At 39.6% G+C, this 14,225-nt stretch overlaps 1 protein-coding gene across 1 annotated transcript in view; it reads right to left on the bottom strand.

Moving 5' to 3' along the window:
* The window catches only part of LOC118428886 (multiple epidermal growth factor-like domains protein 8), a 37,470-nt gene that overhangs the window by 21,695 nt on the left and 1,550 nt on the right, over positions 1-14,225 (bottom strand). Inside the window, 15 exon segments of the mRNA XM_035839167.1 lie at positions 205-308; positions 748-996; positions 1,424-1,636; positions 2,006-2,221; positions 2,558-2,724; positions 3,283-3,451; positions 4,032-4,151; positions 4,429-4,718; positions 5,347-5,492; positions 5,875-6,061; positions 6,872-7,088; positions 7,680-7,771; positions 8,121-8,295; positions 8,797-9,018; positions 9,410-9,573. Coding sequence (XP_035695060.1) covers positions 205-308; positions 748-996; positions 1,424-1,636; positions 2,006-2,221; positions 2,558-2,724; positions 3,283-3,451; positions 4,032-4,151; positions 4,429-4,718; positions 5,347-5,492; positions 5,875-6,061; positions 6,872-7,088; positions 7,680-7,771; positions 8,121-8,295; positions 8,797-9,018; positions 9,410-9,573 — 2,731 coding nt within the window.

Genomic DNA, 14,225 nt, shown 5'->3' with positions numbered 1-14,225 from the left:
TCCTGTAAACAACTTTATTTGCCACTTCAAACAAAAGAACCTACGTTGTGCCAATTTGGTTCAAGAACAGTTGTTCGAATCGTTCGAATCGACCTATGGATCCCAGACAGGTCGGAACACCTATATCGAACGTTAATACAGCCTAGGCATGATATGACATAATGATAAGATACATTTGCAGCGTAAATGTAGAGTCTGTCCTACCTTGTGCAGGGGGCTGAGCAGTTTGCTGGACTGGTCACAGCGATAGGAAACCTGCCTCTCCTCATGCAGCGTGCCTCCTCTGTTAACCACTCACACAGAGAACTCTGCAACACCAATGTCAACTTCTTCACAACAAGGACCAAGGCAACACTTATCCAATCTTAACCTTCTTCCGAACCTTACACACTTATTGAGCAGAGAAGGGGTGACCTGGTGTGCTTGGCTAAAATGCGAGACGCAGCAAAGCTGTATTGCACTACTACATTGTGTACTAGGTACTAGGTACAAAAGGCAACACGCATCACCTCAGTTGAGGATGACTGCTCCCTACTGCCTAACCCCATTGCCAATAAATGATTGGTAGCCAAACGGCAAAAGAACAGTGTACTGAAGTGAATAACAGTGATAACAGCAATACATTGTGTCTGACTTCTTTGGGGAAAGCATCCCCTGGTGACTTACAAAAGAAGTGCAGAGTAGATGTGTTGTGTATGTCAAAAATGTTTTCTAGAAGGAAACAGAAGTAGCAAAAGAAGCTCTCGCCTCTGTGCACGTCTGACAGTCCATGTGGTCTGCACACATCACGCACTCGTCCGGAGTCAACACAAGGTAGCGCTCCACACCGGAGCTGGTCATACAGCGGTCCGACAGGCTGTTGACGGCAGCCCTGGACATGCACCTGTCACTGGTGGGGCACCAACCACAGTTGTTGTCCGTCATGCACGCCAGGCAGTTGCCATAGTTACTGCAGTTGTCGGAGCCATACGGCTGGAGAAACTCGGAGGTCAGCACCTGTAGGGGTCAGACAATTTGACCATGAACACTTTGATGTCATACAAGCGTTTAATGTCTACAGCAAGCAAGTTGATCTGCTAACAATAAACATGTACACCGGCTCCATATTACATTTTCAGCAGAAATACACTTGGTGTTCTCTTGATTATCCCCCTATTTTTAAAGATCCACAGATGTTTTTATGAACATTTTAGGTTGAAAATATGTCTGAGTATGTGACGATTTTTCAATTTGGTGACTTTCTGATGATCAACAAATATGGCTGTTTCTTGTCCACCGTGTGACAGGGGCTAAACACACAGGAGAATTACACTATAAGCTATACCTTTAACTTTTATTTAGCATAAAACATTTACAAAAAAAGCTACGTTTAGCGCCAGCTACTTTGTCTTGTTCAAAAACTGTTCAAAACCTCTCTCCTCACCTCTTGGGTTGAAGGAGAATTGCGTGAACCGTTCCACTCGATCCCCACCACGGCAGTCTGCTGGTTCTGAGGGTTGGCTTTGATGACTAGTTCCGACTGCTCCCTGATGTAGTACCTCGTGCCCCGGCTCGCATCCGGGAACAGAGGGGTGCCGTCGGGGCGGACGGCGTTACTCTGCTTGTTCTCAGCTCCACTGATAACTGCTAGTACTTCCTACACACAACAGGAAGGCGAAACAAACGCTCAAGAGACATCGTCACATACAAATGTATTTCTTTACATTGTTATTAATTCCTTTTTTATACGCTGGGCTCCTTTAGAAATCAGTCTGTGCCTGACTGAAAGGACCACCCAGTTGTTTTTTATGGTGAATAAATAAATAAATAAATCTGATACAATTTAACATGTAAATAACTCCTTATAGGTCTACAGTACTTCACTTGTTTTTCAACCTTCTGTTTTTCTAGAAAAGTTGGGTGGTAAGACCGGATAAAAGGTTAAGCAAGTCACATGTCAAACTGCATGACATTGTGGTGACATCTAGCAGATCACAAAGGTACTGCAACTATGGGGGATACTTACTGCTCCAGCTGGATCGTCAGTCTTACTCATCCACAGTGTGGAATAGGCGTTGGAACCCTTCAGCAACATGCTGTAGGTCCGTCCTGCACTCAGGACAGAGTTTGGGTAGATGAAGCCCTTAAACTCCGCTGTGTAGTTCCCACCAAGCTGGTTCTCTAGTGCCGTTACCATGGCGAAAACGAAGTTCTTCTGGATACGATCACGTACAATTTCCACCTGGAAAAAAGGGGGAAATGTAGAAAACTAACTACATAGTTTTTTTTTACATAACACTTTTGTTTAATTTTTCAAAGAAAAAAAGTAAAGAAAGTGGGGGAACCATCCAACAAAAATAATATCAACAGAAATTGAAATTCAGTGTAATAATTCTGGAATGGGTGTGAATGTCTTTGCTTGTTTAGTAACACTGGTTTCTGAAATGTTATCAGGAAATGTTGACTTTAGGTGATGCACTTTGAATCAAACAGAGCCCCAAGAAAATAAAAGTACAAAAAATTTTCATAATGCACCATGGGAATCATGAAGTATTTGTAAATTTTCATTCATACTTACATTATCTGGTTGTTTGCTGTTTTTGGGGTTGCGGTATTTGATCCAGTGGAGCCCTGGTGGGTGGTCGTGTGTTCGGCACTGGTCCAGACTGTTCAGGATGGTTGAGTTCCCCCACCACCCCTCCACACCGCTGGTAGTCGCCATCCCACCACACAAACCTGTGGGGTCTGGAGTATACACAAACAAGCTTTGTAAACTACAAATGTAAGACCTACACATAACCAATAACAGGAATTGTCTGCAATTTCCTTACACTTCTGAAAGTAACAGTGAAAACAGTCCTACTAATATGAGGAGATTTTTGGAACAAAAAAGTGCAAGTGCAAGACATAGACAGTTCAACACTTCTGTTCCATGCATGATTCAGAGTGGGAACATACATTTGTAGTACATAACTTGAATGTGTGACCTAGCAACTTTTGAAAAAACTGCAGAGTAAGTGAGTCTGTTTTTACTAGAAGCAATGCATGCAAGAAATACAGGACATAATGTATAGTGTTGTAAAATAGAAAATTGTTGCTTGTAAAGCTCTGATATAGAAAGAATATCTAATCTTATGTCAATTTTTACAAGAGACTGAGTTAAACAGACAGTAATGTCATGTAAAATGCTCTCTCTTTGCGTTCTACCAGCTAAATTGATTCCCAGCAAAATGAAAACCAAGGGACTGTAGACTTGTCTGCCACTATGATATGACTGAGTGAGTGATGTAGAGTGATACGTACAGTCCCTACGCTGACACTGCTGTTCCTGCACACACCAGCCACAGGCAGTGTTAGTCCTGAGCCCAGGCAGGCTGTCCCCCTGGGTGCTGCCCCCCCACACCAGGCATGACTGGCAATCCTTCAGCACCTCACACAGGCCTGGGCAGCTCAGCTGGGGGGCGCTGCAAGTCTGGGGTACAAACATAAAAACAACATTCAGTGCTCTGGAGGGACACTGTTAATGGCATATGCCTTTTGGAATGTTGTTAATTAAGGCTGTAATCAATTCTAAATATACGTAATGGTATTCAGTGATAGACTAAAAGCATAGCATACAATGTAAGCCTTTTAGGCTTCTTCCCTTTTCACACACAATGTCATGTTTTTGTTTGTCACATTGGTCATTTCTTCTTTATTGTATACAGGAATAAATAAAAAAGTATACCAAGCAAGTAATGTCACAAATCTGGGGGTGCAGTTTGGAAACGTCATTAATGTTTTACAATGTTTCCAGTCTCCATATAGTTGAAGGACTCTTTTTTTCAGTTTTCTGTTCTTCAATGCTTTAATTTTCTTCATGAAAAAATAACAAATGCACAGTACGTATTTTTACTTTGTACTATATTTTCACAATTTACAATTTTTGAGACTAATCACAACATGTTTTGGCAATGGTTTCCATATTCAAATGTCATTTCCTGCGTGCATGTGATCAATTTCATCCATGCTACTATTCTTCATATTTTATGCATGTTCCTGTTGACACTTACATCAGCCTCCAGGTGGGACAGACAGGCCCCGGCACCAGCATTACTCTCACTACACCACAGGCATTCTGGGTCGGCAGTGCATGAGCTCACGAGGCAGTGTTCGGAGCACACGTCCATTCTCTGAAATGGTGACAGAAAAGTTATGACTTTCCTTTGTAGACTTACTTATTTGAAACAATTGCAAAGGCATGTATCCTTTTTTCTGGAAAATATTGTTTTTGACAAGAAAAAGCAGTCCAAAAATATGTTTTTTGTCCCTATAACTTAGTATGAGTTCTCATTTACAAAACAAACTGTCCCAAAATATTATATATGAATGCATTCTGTATACACATCTACACATCCAAATTTATCTGACTCATCCAGGATCCACCAACCAGTATGGCAGTAAACTTACTGTTAGGTTTGCTGCAACGTAGTCATTCTGAGCCACGGAGGGCGGAACTTTGAACGCCAGAAGGTCGCCGACAACGTTCCCGCTGTAGCCGCCAACGATCAGCAGGATGTTCCCGTCGCGTACGGCAGAGACGTGCGAGAAGCGTCCCCGCAGTCTCTGGAAGGTGTTGGTCCCGGGGAAGTCTTTCATCAAGTCTTCTAAGCTGACCCACTTGTGACAGGCCAAGTGGTAGAAGTACATCTTGTAGTCGTAGCAGATCTCGTTTTGATGGTGATGGTGGGAGTTACCACCTAGGGTAAGCACAAAAATGTTAGACTGTACCATCAAAAACAATAAATCATATTATTATATTGTTGGCTTCTTCACTTCAAAGTTATGCCAAAGTACTAGAAATCTATGTTTTACCACACATTTCCAACCTATTTGGCATAAAATTTGGTACGTAACACTGCTCACGTCTCACTTCTCTAAAATAATCTACAGCAAAATCTGAGCATTTGAGTCCAGACTAGAAGTCTGGTCCAGAATTTGACAGTTTATTTTCTTGCATTTGAGAATAGTCAACAATCTTTTCCATCACTTTGCTGTAAAAATCGTGCCTCTAAGCTTTGCTAATGTGGTAGGCAGGTAGGTTAAATAACATTGGATTCCTCAATGTGTAATTTTCAGCACATGTACAACTAAGACAACATTTGGACAAAACTTGACATAAACAGCATGGTTTTCCAGCATAGATAAAAGAAATCACATACCTGAACAAAAGGAGGAAAATAAAGTACAGATCTGCTCTGCCCCCATGAAGTTGCCAAAAACAGAGGACACCACCAGCCACTAATATACCACTTACAGCACTTACGGCATCTATGTGAACAACTGTGTAACCTGTAATAGGAGCCCTGCAGGCAGATATGTCCTCACCATACACAACCATGTAGTTGCCCATGACGTCCGCGGTGTGGAAGGACCGTACGTCCGGCGTGCCGCCATTAGGCAGGTACTCCCACTCCGTCCAGTAGTTTTTGTCCACGTTGAAGGCATGGGTGGTGTTGATACGGTTGCTGAATCTAAAATGATATACAAAAGATTCTTGTTCACATTTTGTAACGGCTTGTCAGAAACCCCATTGGATGCATGGGTACAAATTTTGGAATATTGTTTAGCTCGATCATACTAAAGTGTCTCCATCCATGAGTTGCCAAAACAAGTCTGATCTTCTTTGTTGATAATGTAAATGTACTCATGCAGAGGGTTCCTCAAAGGATTCCTTGAGAGGGAATGGCAAGGGTAGGGCTCATATATACTATAGGGAGATATTCTGATCTAATGTGGTGACACTATTATAACAATACCAGTTTGTCGTATACATTTTCATGTTTAACTCTTAAAAATCTGCCTAGTAGACACACTTCTACACAAATTTTATAGTTGAAAAAGAAATTTTCTCACTTTGCATAGTTGGGTTGGAATCCGCCGAACACGACCAGTGACCGTGAGGAGGGGTGGAAGACCATGGAGTGTCCCACCAGCTGTCTGCTCTCCTGCTTTCCGCCCCGCGTCTCCACTTCCTCCCACGCCCCACGGACCAGGTCGTACCTGTACATGTCCGAGGTGAAGTGCTTCTCGTCTCGCCGACCTGCCACAAAGAAAAACAAGTTCATAACATGTTCACAACAAGTACTCCAATTCCAGGGCTCACGGATAACGTTACAAATGTGCATAATAATGCTGTGCACCTTATTTTTGACCGTGGTTGAACCTTGCCCTTATGTATGTAAATGCACTCTTGGCAATCAAGTTTCAGGAAAAATAATAGTTATTGAAGTTTGAAGTTAGTGACTGCTATTTTCAGTCCCAATGGGGCATTCATGCTCCAATCAAGAACCAATTTGTTGACGACAATTTCTCCATCAATACAGGGCAAAATCATATTGTGCACAGAAAGACTTGAGGTACTTTTTAGGCCATTACAGGAACAGACAACATACACAAATTCCACTTATAACTGTTAGAATACAATGGCTCTCATGCTTCAAAAATCTAATTTTTTAAAGAATAATTTATTAATGCAGGTTATAAATTGGGAATCTTTTTATAATGTATGCTGGTGATTAAGGTGTATGTTGTGTAAAAGTGAGTTTTTTTAGCCATCTGAAGTGACCATTTAACCACAGCAACAATTTTTCCTCAGTCCTTCTAGTGATTGTTGAGACCAGGTTTGACAACAACATTATGCATACATTATGCATGCCTCCATCTAACCACAATATTACAGCAACCTTCTATCGCTTCCCACCATGATCTATTAGTGTGGAACCTACAATTTGGTTCTATATCTGCATGATTTTATCAACAGAAATCCCATTAGACGTGATATAGGTGTGTGCCATTGCCATAAATTCAATTTTATCCTAACACAATTACTCAATACTCTATGACAGATTACCTCCAAACACATAGAGATATCTGTTATCCACGAGGGATGTCGCGTGGCCTGCCACTGCTGGGGGTCTGTTAGGGTCGTTCACGGCAAGCTCCTGCCAGGTGTTCGAGGTTGTGTCGTACGACCAGAGGTCTCCAATGAGCGAGCTGTTGGCTAGCTCGCCTCCGAACAGCACAAGGGAGTCGTTAACAGTCGTTAGCGTATGGCTGTGTCTGCCAGCCTAATGGGCCAAAATGAAGGAAATATGTTAGATGTAAAATATGTGAGAGTGAATCAAAATATTCTGGCTTTGTCTTTGATATTTTAGTCCCCCATCTTGTTCAAATGTTATTTTGGTATCTTAATACAACGTATAATGCACACAAGAATGCAACATACATGTAAGCACAACTTTCTTTCAGAGAGCAGAGCTTTCCTCCTACAACTTAGTACAAGTAATCTTTAACAATCTATATGAAAAAAATTAATGATACACAGTTTTCTAAATCTATGGCAGAGTGTCACATCCAGGACATACTGTAAAAAGGATTTCCTAACACTCAACCACACTTTGTAATTTTCATCACCATGAGCTGGAAAGTGTCATACAAATCATTTACTACAATTTCAATCCAGATGGTTTGGTATGCAAAACTCTGCAAATATTTTTTCCTGTTGCGATAACAAATTAATACTCTTATTAAATCTCTTCCAATGAATATGAATGATCTAGGGCACTGTTTTTCACAAGAATAGAATAAGGAATGAAGGAATAGTGAACACATCAGCATTTTGCCAGTGTGCATTTTTTCATACAGTTTTGACAACTTACTGGTCTTGGTGTTGTAGTCGTCATATTTTCCCATCTACTCTCCTCAAAGTTGTATCTCATCAGATCATCCAGTACATCGTTCAGAGTATATCCTGAAAGTAGAATTTAAAATTTAAGTACATATACTCATAACTGAGCACAAGATAAGTGCACCTTTGTTTTTGATAGAGAAGGAGAACAATTGGAGAAATTGAGGAATATGAATAATACCTGGGAAAACTACCAACTGTTTCTAATAAACCAATTCTAGCATGATTAATTCTTGTCATACTTCTCTTTGTGGTACCTTTTTAAAAGCCTTTCAACTTGTCATGATTTGCCTACAAGAGTGAACAAAAGCATCCTGTATGCAAACATTAAAATTAATTTTATCAACAGCAGCATCACTTTCTTATATCCAATGCAACATTGACTCTCTACCAACAACTGAATTCTCCCTACCTCCAAAGATCCAGAGACTGTCCGACCCTTTGTGGTAGGCCCCGGCATGGCTCGCTCGAGCGGTCAGTCCCGTCCCGCTGTGCGATAGCTGGTACCAGGTGAACGCGCCTGTGTCATCCCGTGTAGACATGGAGCAGTCGTCTCCGACATAACCCTCCTTACATAAACATGCACCCTGGTGGAAAAATTTCAACAATAACACTGACTTCACAACTCGTAAAAACAAAGCATGACTCGAAATACATTCATCTCTCAGTATTCCACCAGTTACCCTGATACCACCATATTAAAAGAAGATGGTAAATTTTAAGGAATCTACTATATTAGATACGCCAAAAAATAGTTACTCAAGCAACTGGATATGGTTTTGGAAACGGTCAGACATTTCAACTGGAATTCAACAGTTTTCGTCAGTGACACTGAAAAACATATTAGATGTAGCATCAGGAATCCTCGAAGTACATGTACACACACTTCAGACATCCAGACATTCCTGAGAAGGTCTCAATAATTTTTTTAGGTGACAATCCCAGGGTACCTGGTGGAATTAGGAAAGTTAATGTTAGCAGCAACTTCCAGTTGTCAAAAATTTTGTCCGTAATTTGAAAAATTAAAGTCTACACAGAGCAACAGCAGGGATACAAGATGACAGTTAACATTCAAGAATCAGACTTACAGTTGACGTATCGCACGTGCCATGGTCCTCGTTAATGTGGCAGTCGTTAGGACACCACTGTAACTGACAGGCCTCTCCCTTCCAGAGGCGGTCGGCACATTGGCACTGTCCCGCTACGCACGTTCCCTGAGAGGAACAGTTGTTCGGGCAGGGCTCGGCGTAGTATATGGCCTCAAACCCTCCTAGTACATAGTTAGTGTCGCTATAAAGGTATATCAACATCTGAAAAAAAATGGGAGAGGATCTTGCAGTTGTATGCATGGCATGTCATAGTACATGTACATATATCAAAAGAAAACTTGACATATGTCTGACATAAACTGATGCTAATCAATATATCTGATTTTGCAACTTGTACATAACTGGCACACCAACAACATGTTATGTATGGCAGAGATTTGATATGAAGCAAAAATTATACCTTGGAAATATTATTGCTTGTAATCAATAAGACACTGAGTAGTGCAATATAGTTTGTAGCATTTTAGCCTGGTGTACATCCTATTCTAGCTCCAGATTGTTCTTAGAAATTAAACATACATCCATTCTCTTATTGGTTGAACAGTTACTGGTAATTTTGATTGACAGTGAGCTAGGATGGGTCTATATCCACCTTTCCTGATTTTGCAGTGATGGGTTCTGGGATGGTGTTCCCACTAAAGGTGCCCAACAGGGGGCTGCTGTAAGAGTCGCCGTCGTGCACAAACAGGAAGTCATAGGTGCACTCTGTGGACATGGCCGAGAAGTGGAGAGTGATGAAAGGCTTATCCAGCGGTGCTGAAACACAAAGAAAGGAGAATCATTATTTACCTTTAAATAATTCAGGGAAAATCAATAAGTTACTGACAACAATACTAGTACATACATGATTATGAATTTGAACAATTTCTGTGTCAATGGGGGTGGGGCATTGGGAGGCTGTGATTTGTGTGATCCACAGATCCTCAAACTTAAGTTAAGGATTAACAGTAAACGAGTTGAATTAGATTCTTGAATTAGTTATTGTGGGAGGTTTTATCAGCAAGTCTATTTGATGGTTCCATTGCATTCATAGGGTGCCTCTGACTACAATCTGAGAGACATAAAAACGTACGCAAAGTCAGTACTTACTGGTTGTGTATAAAGAATTCTCCTATATCCTATATTCAGTTAGTATTAGTTCTGGGGTTAGGCAACAGGGAGAAGGTTTAAGACAGTATCAGTACAGGTCCTTTATACAAACTTATGCTTGATCTTTGCCTTACAAGGGGCAAATAGTTTAGCCTTAAGCTGAGCCTAAGGTGTTTCAAGGGTCCATTGGATAATCAATGCTGACTTCATTTTAGACTCTTTTTTTAATTGTATCTATTTCACTAGCATATCATTCCTAGACAACTTTCAAATTACGACTCAATGATTATTTCACTTGTCACACTTATGCAGGTGTATTGAACATAATGTATATGTGGCCAATTAAGGACTTTTCATGGTCACCTGTTTGCGGAGACAGTCTTTTCATCCCCATGGTGACAAAGCCATCCAGGCGATGTGTAACAAAGACATGCCCACGGACCCATGACACAGTCTTTACCTTACAATCAATTACCTCTTTTGTAATCTTTACTTTCCTTGGTTACAGCCAATACAGAAAAGCAACAAGAAATCAACGATCTCAAACATTTATGAAACATTTAAAATTTTCAACAAATTTTTTGTTTATACCTTATTGTGAATTAGGTATAAAATGTTTTCTCATTTTGTCCATCTGTTTTCCTACCAGCCTGCAAGACCAACTTTGAACCCAGCCAAGCAAACCCTCCCACCTTACTAATAAGTAATAGTAATACTCTGCCTCACATCTTCAATAATCAAATAACTACAGACACACATGAGGACAAACAAACACAATATCTTACACTAAAAACAATATCCCCATTTTCACAGGGGTAAAAATCAAATGGTTGCGAGTCAGATTGATGCATATCAAACTACCATTACAAAATTATTTACTCCAACATATTGATACATTGGGTAAGACATGTAGCCTCGGACATAACATGATCAATGTAGTTCCCTCTTACAACGTGTTGGGACTTTATCTGAATGTCAAGGAAAGGTGATCCTATTTATCTAATGATAGCTTTTCAATCATTGACATGTCCTCATATAGTCAAGAAAGAAGCTCTTTCCATTTATTAGCATTAGCTATAGAATACGACTTTGTTTCATAATATTATTGTGCACAACTTGTATGTCAATAATTTGTCATGCTTGACAATTTTTTCCTGCTATGTGCCATGCATCATTATTTGCCATCATGTATGTTACAAAGGTGTAGAGATTATTATACATTAATAAATACATGTTGGATGTGAATACTCATCAGATTAGAGCTATATGTACAAATGTATAGTTTAAGCTTGTAACTGTTTATGAAGGTTGGACATCCAGGAAATCCAAAAGTAAATCTCCGTTTTTATCCAGTTGTAGAGATTGAATTGTATTTGAATACTCTTATGATAAAAGAATAATTGCATACTTATATCAGCTTTCAATACCAGGCTTCATTTGACGGAGTGTGCGAATAAATGGACTAGTCTACATGCACATTCCCTGCACATTTGGTTCGATATAAGTAATTTTTGGACACATGCCAAATACGTTTGGTTTAGATGCTAGTGCTGATATCAAGGTCCAAAGTCATTTCTTACATACAATATTCACCAAGAGTTCTGCATGATTTGAACTCTATGTGCATGTTACATGTCTGAGAGGAATTGAATGTGAAGTCCTTGTAAGTGTCACTGTCAATGTCATTGATTTGCCAATATATACTGACGTGTGTGCGATGCATGTGAATACATAATACATGTATGATTATGACTGGTTTACCGTTTTCCTTTGCTTTGCTCCATCTAACCCAAGAACTTTTCTATTTAAATTTTAACATGAATTAGGTCTTCAAAGTAATCATTCTTGCTCAATGCATAACTGGTGGGTCCAAAAAAACGGTGAAGATTTTCCTTAAAATATAATTGGTAGACAGATCAAGCTGAAAGAATGTTCCTCTCAAAAACCAGATAATCCAGATTACTAACTTCTTTCATGTGACAAATGAAATTGTATCTGGCCCAAACAGATCCAGTCAGACAAGTCAATTACCCCTAAGGATAACCACAGCGTGCCTTATTTGGCACAAGGCAACATGACAAGGCATAATTCAGTTGATCAAGGGTCCAACAAATTGCAAAATCACTATGAAGATTTTCCTGTGAACTCAAGTATTCAAGTGTCATAGTCAAAATCTTGTTGAGAAACACAAATTTTCATGAACAATATATAATCATAATCATAATGATAAATGTGCATGCTTCCTGTGATCATACATGATAACATAATAGTATTCATACAAATTACAATGTCCGCTAAACTACCTTAGATAACAAAGGACGACAATGGCTTTTTTCTATTTGAACCAAATTTGGATACTTTATCCGGATGAAAGTTACTGGCTTTCCTCCACCGAAGATTATATGAAACATTGTTCGGAGTAATTGCACGGATTGTCACTAGAATTAGAATCTGACAACAGACACTTGCTGGTTGGTGGGCGGAGCATTGACGTACATTCCTTGTTGACTTGTCACTACAGCAACAGAGCCATGCATTGTTAAGTACAATCTGCACAACCGGCGTATTTCATTACCCCCAGCAATCTTGGATGTTAAGTAGACCTGTTTGTTTTGCATAGACCAAAGTCTAGACTTTGGAATCTTTAGGTTAACCCAGAATTGAGGGTTGAAAAAATTCCTTATTACTAGTAATAGTATGGCAAAAAGTAGACCTTGTTGCCACCAAGTACAGTAGGGACATCCTTACCACATAGATTTAAATGACGCTTACAGCTGGATGTGCAAAGGTTTGACGGGTTGTTCAGTATATCATTAAGCCTGTGAAGCTGGTGTCTTGTGCTAAAGAGCGGTTATATCAACTATACAGATATAGACTGTCTTTCCAAGCATACATTGAAAAGATGAGTCGTTCTGCGCTGTGAGATCACATGCCAGTTAATACGTACAGCTATACACTGTACATGCAACTGTTTCATCCAATCAATAGTCTCTCTGATCTCTAAACAATACTATCTCATAAAAGCGCATATTTGTGGCTAGTAGGCATCACTATGGATCAAAATACACACCTGCAACATTCTTTTTTCAGGGAAAAATCAGATCCCAGATAAAGTTGCTAAACTTGATATTTGGCAGGCTAGTAGAAGCACTAAGGCTGGCAGTATTATGATATATGACCACACCTACAAATACCTGGGTTACTCACTACTTAAGTCAATATACATTTCATCTGTCTGAAAAGACTTTGGTAATTGCAGAAAAAAATGGTGATTCACAGGTAAAACTCCTGACAATTTTCAATGCTACAGGTAAAACTTTAGAAAAGAAATTTCGTGGCATTTTGAAATAACCTAGCTATAGTCTTTGGGCTACCAGTAACATTTGATGTGATAACTTGTTTCTTCTAGTTCTAGTTCTAAATATGGTATCCATTTTAACATAGAATACATGCAGTGACAAATTCAGTTAAATATGGACCAATGTCACCTACATCCTAATATTTCTTAATACTATATAATAGATTAGATACTAACTTATCGAATCCTATAAATCGTTGAAAAATAAAAAGAAATCCCAGTGAGGTTGACAATGAAGTAATATAATACGCTTATACATGTTAAGTAAAATGTCACAAGACAGTGGCTTTATTCAAACTTGAACTAATATACCTCACTGTAACTAGACCACATGTTAAGCACACATTCCATGCTGTTTCATTTTCTCTCCACCACATTTTGTGTCTATCACTCAGTACAGTAGTTTATTCATGGCACTTCCTGTTGGAGTGGTGCCAAAGAAAAGGTGAAATGCAAATACATATACATTACCACAGGAAATAAAGAGTCCTGTCACATACTGCACACCTTGCAACTTTGTTTGGCAGCTTGTGAAGTAATGGTTAACAAAGTGTTTGGCCCAGGGATCAAGAGGTTCTTGGCTAAAACCCCTAGCATGCCCCAATGTTGCATGAGTGGATCTGGATCAAATCCTGTCTGATAAAGGGTTGGGACATTTCCAAAAGAACCTTCAAAACCTCTGCTTCTGCTACTGGGTCAGATGGTCCTTGAGTCAACTCATTAAAAAAAAAGAACAAAACACTAACGTCAAGTACACGGTTGAAAAAGCTTTATGAGTCTTAATTATCTGGTTGTTGGCTCAAGTGGTAATTTGATCACCACTTATGCAATCCAGTGGGTCAGTGGTTTTTGTCATGGGTTGTTAACTTGTTGTACAAATTCTTCTGGTGCCAGAAAAATGCCTGTGGTCATTTTGATGGCTTAATTAACTCAGAAATGAGGGATAAACACATGGTAACAG

The sequence above is a fragment of the Branchiostoma floridae genome, chromosome 1 (assembly GCF_000003815.2).
Source record: "Branchiostoma floridae strain S238N-H82 chromosome 1, Bfl_VNyyK, whole genome shotgun sequence".
NCBI classification, from domain to species: Eukaryota; Metazoa; Chordata; class Leptocardii; order Amphioxiformes; family Branchiostomatidae; genus Branchiostoma; species Branchiostoma floridae.
The sequence above is the reverse complement of the archived record's forward strand: the minus strand, read 5'-3'. Positions and strand labels throughout refer to the sequence as shown.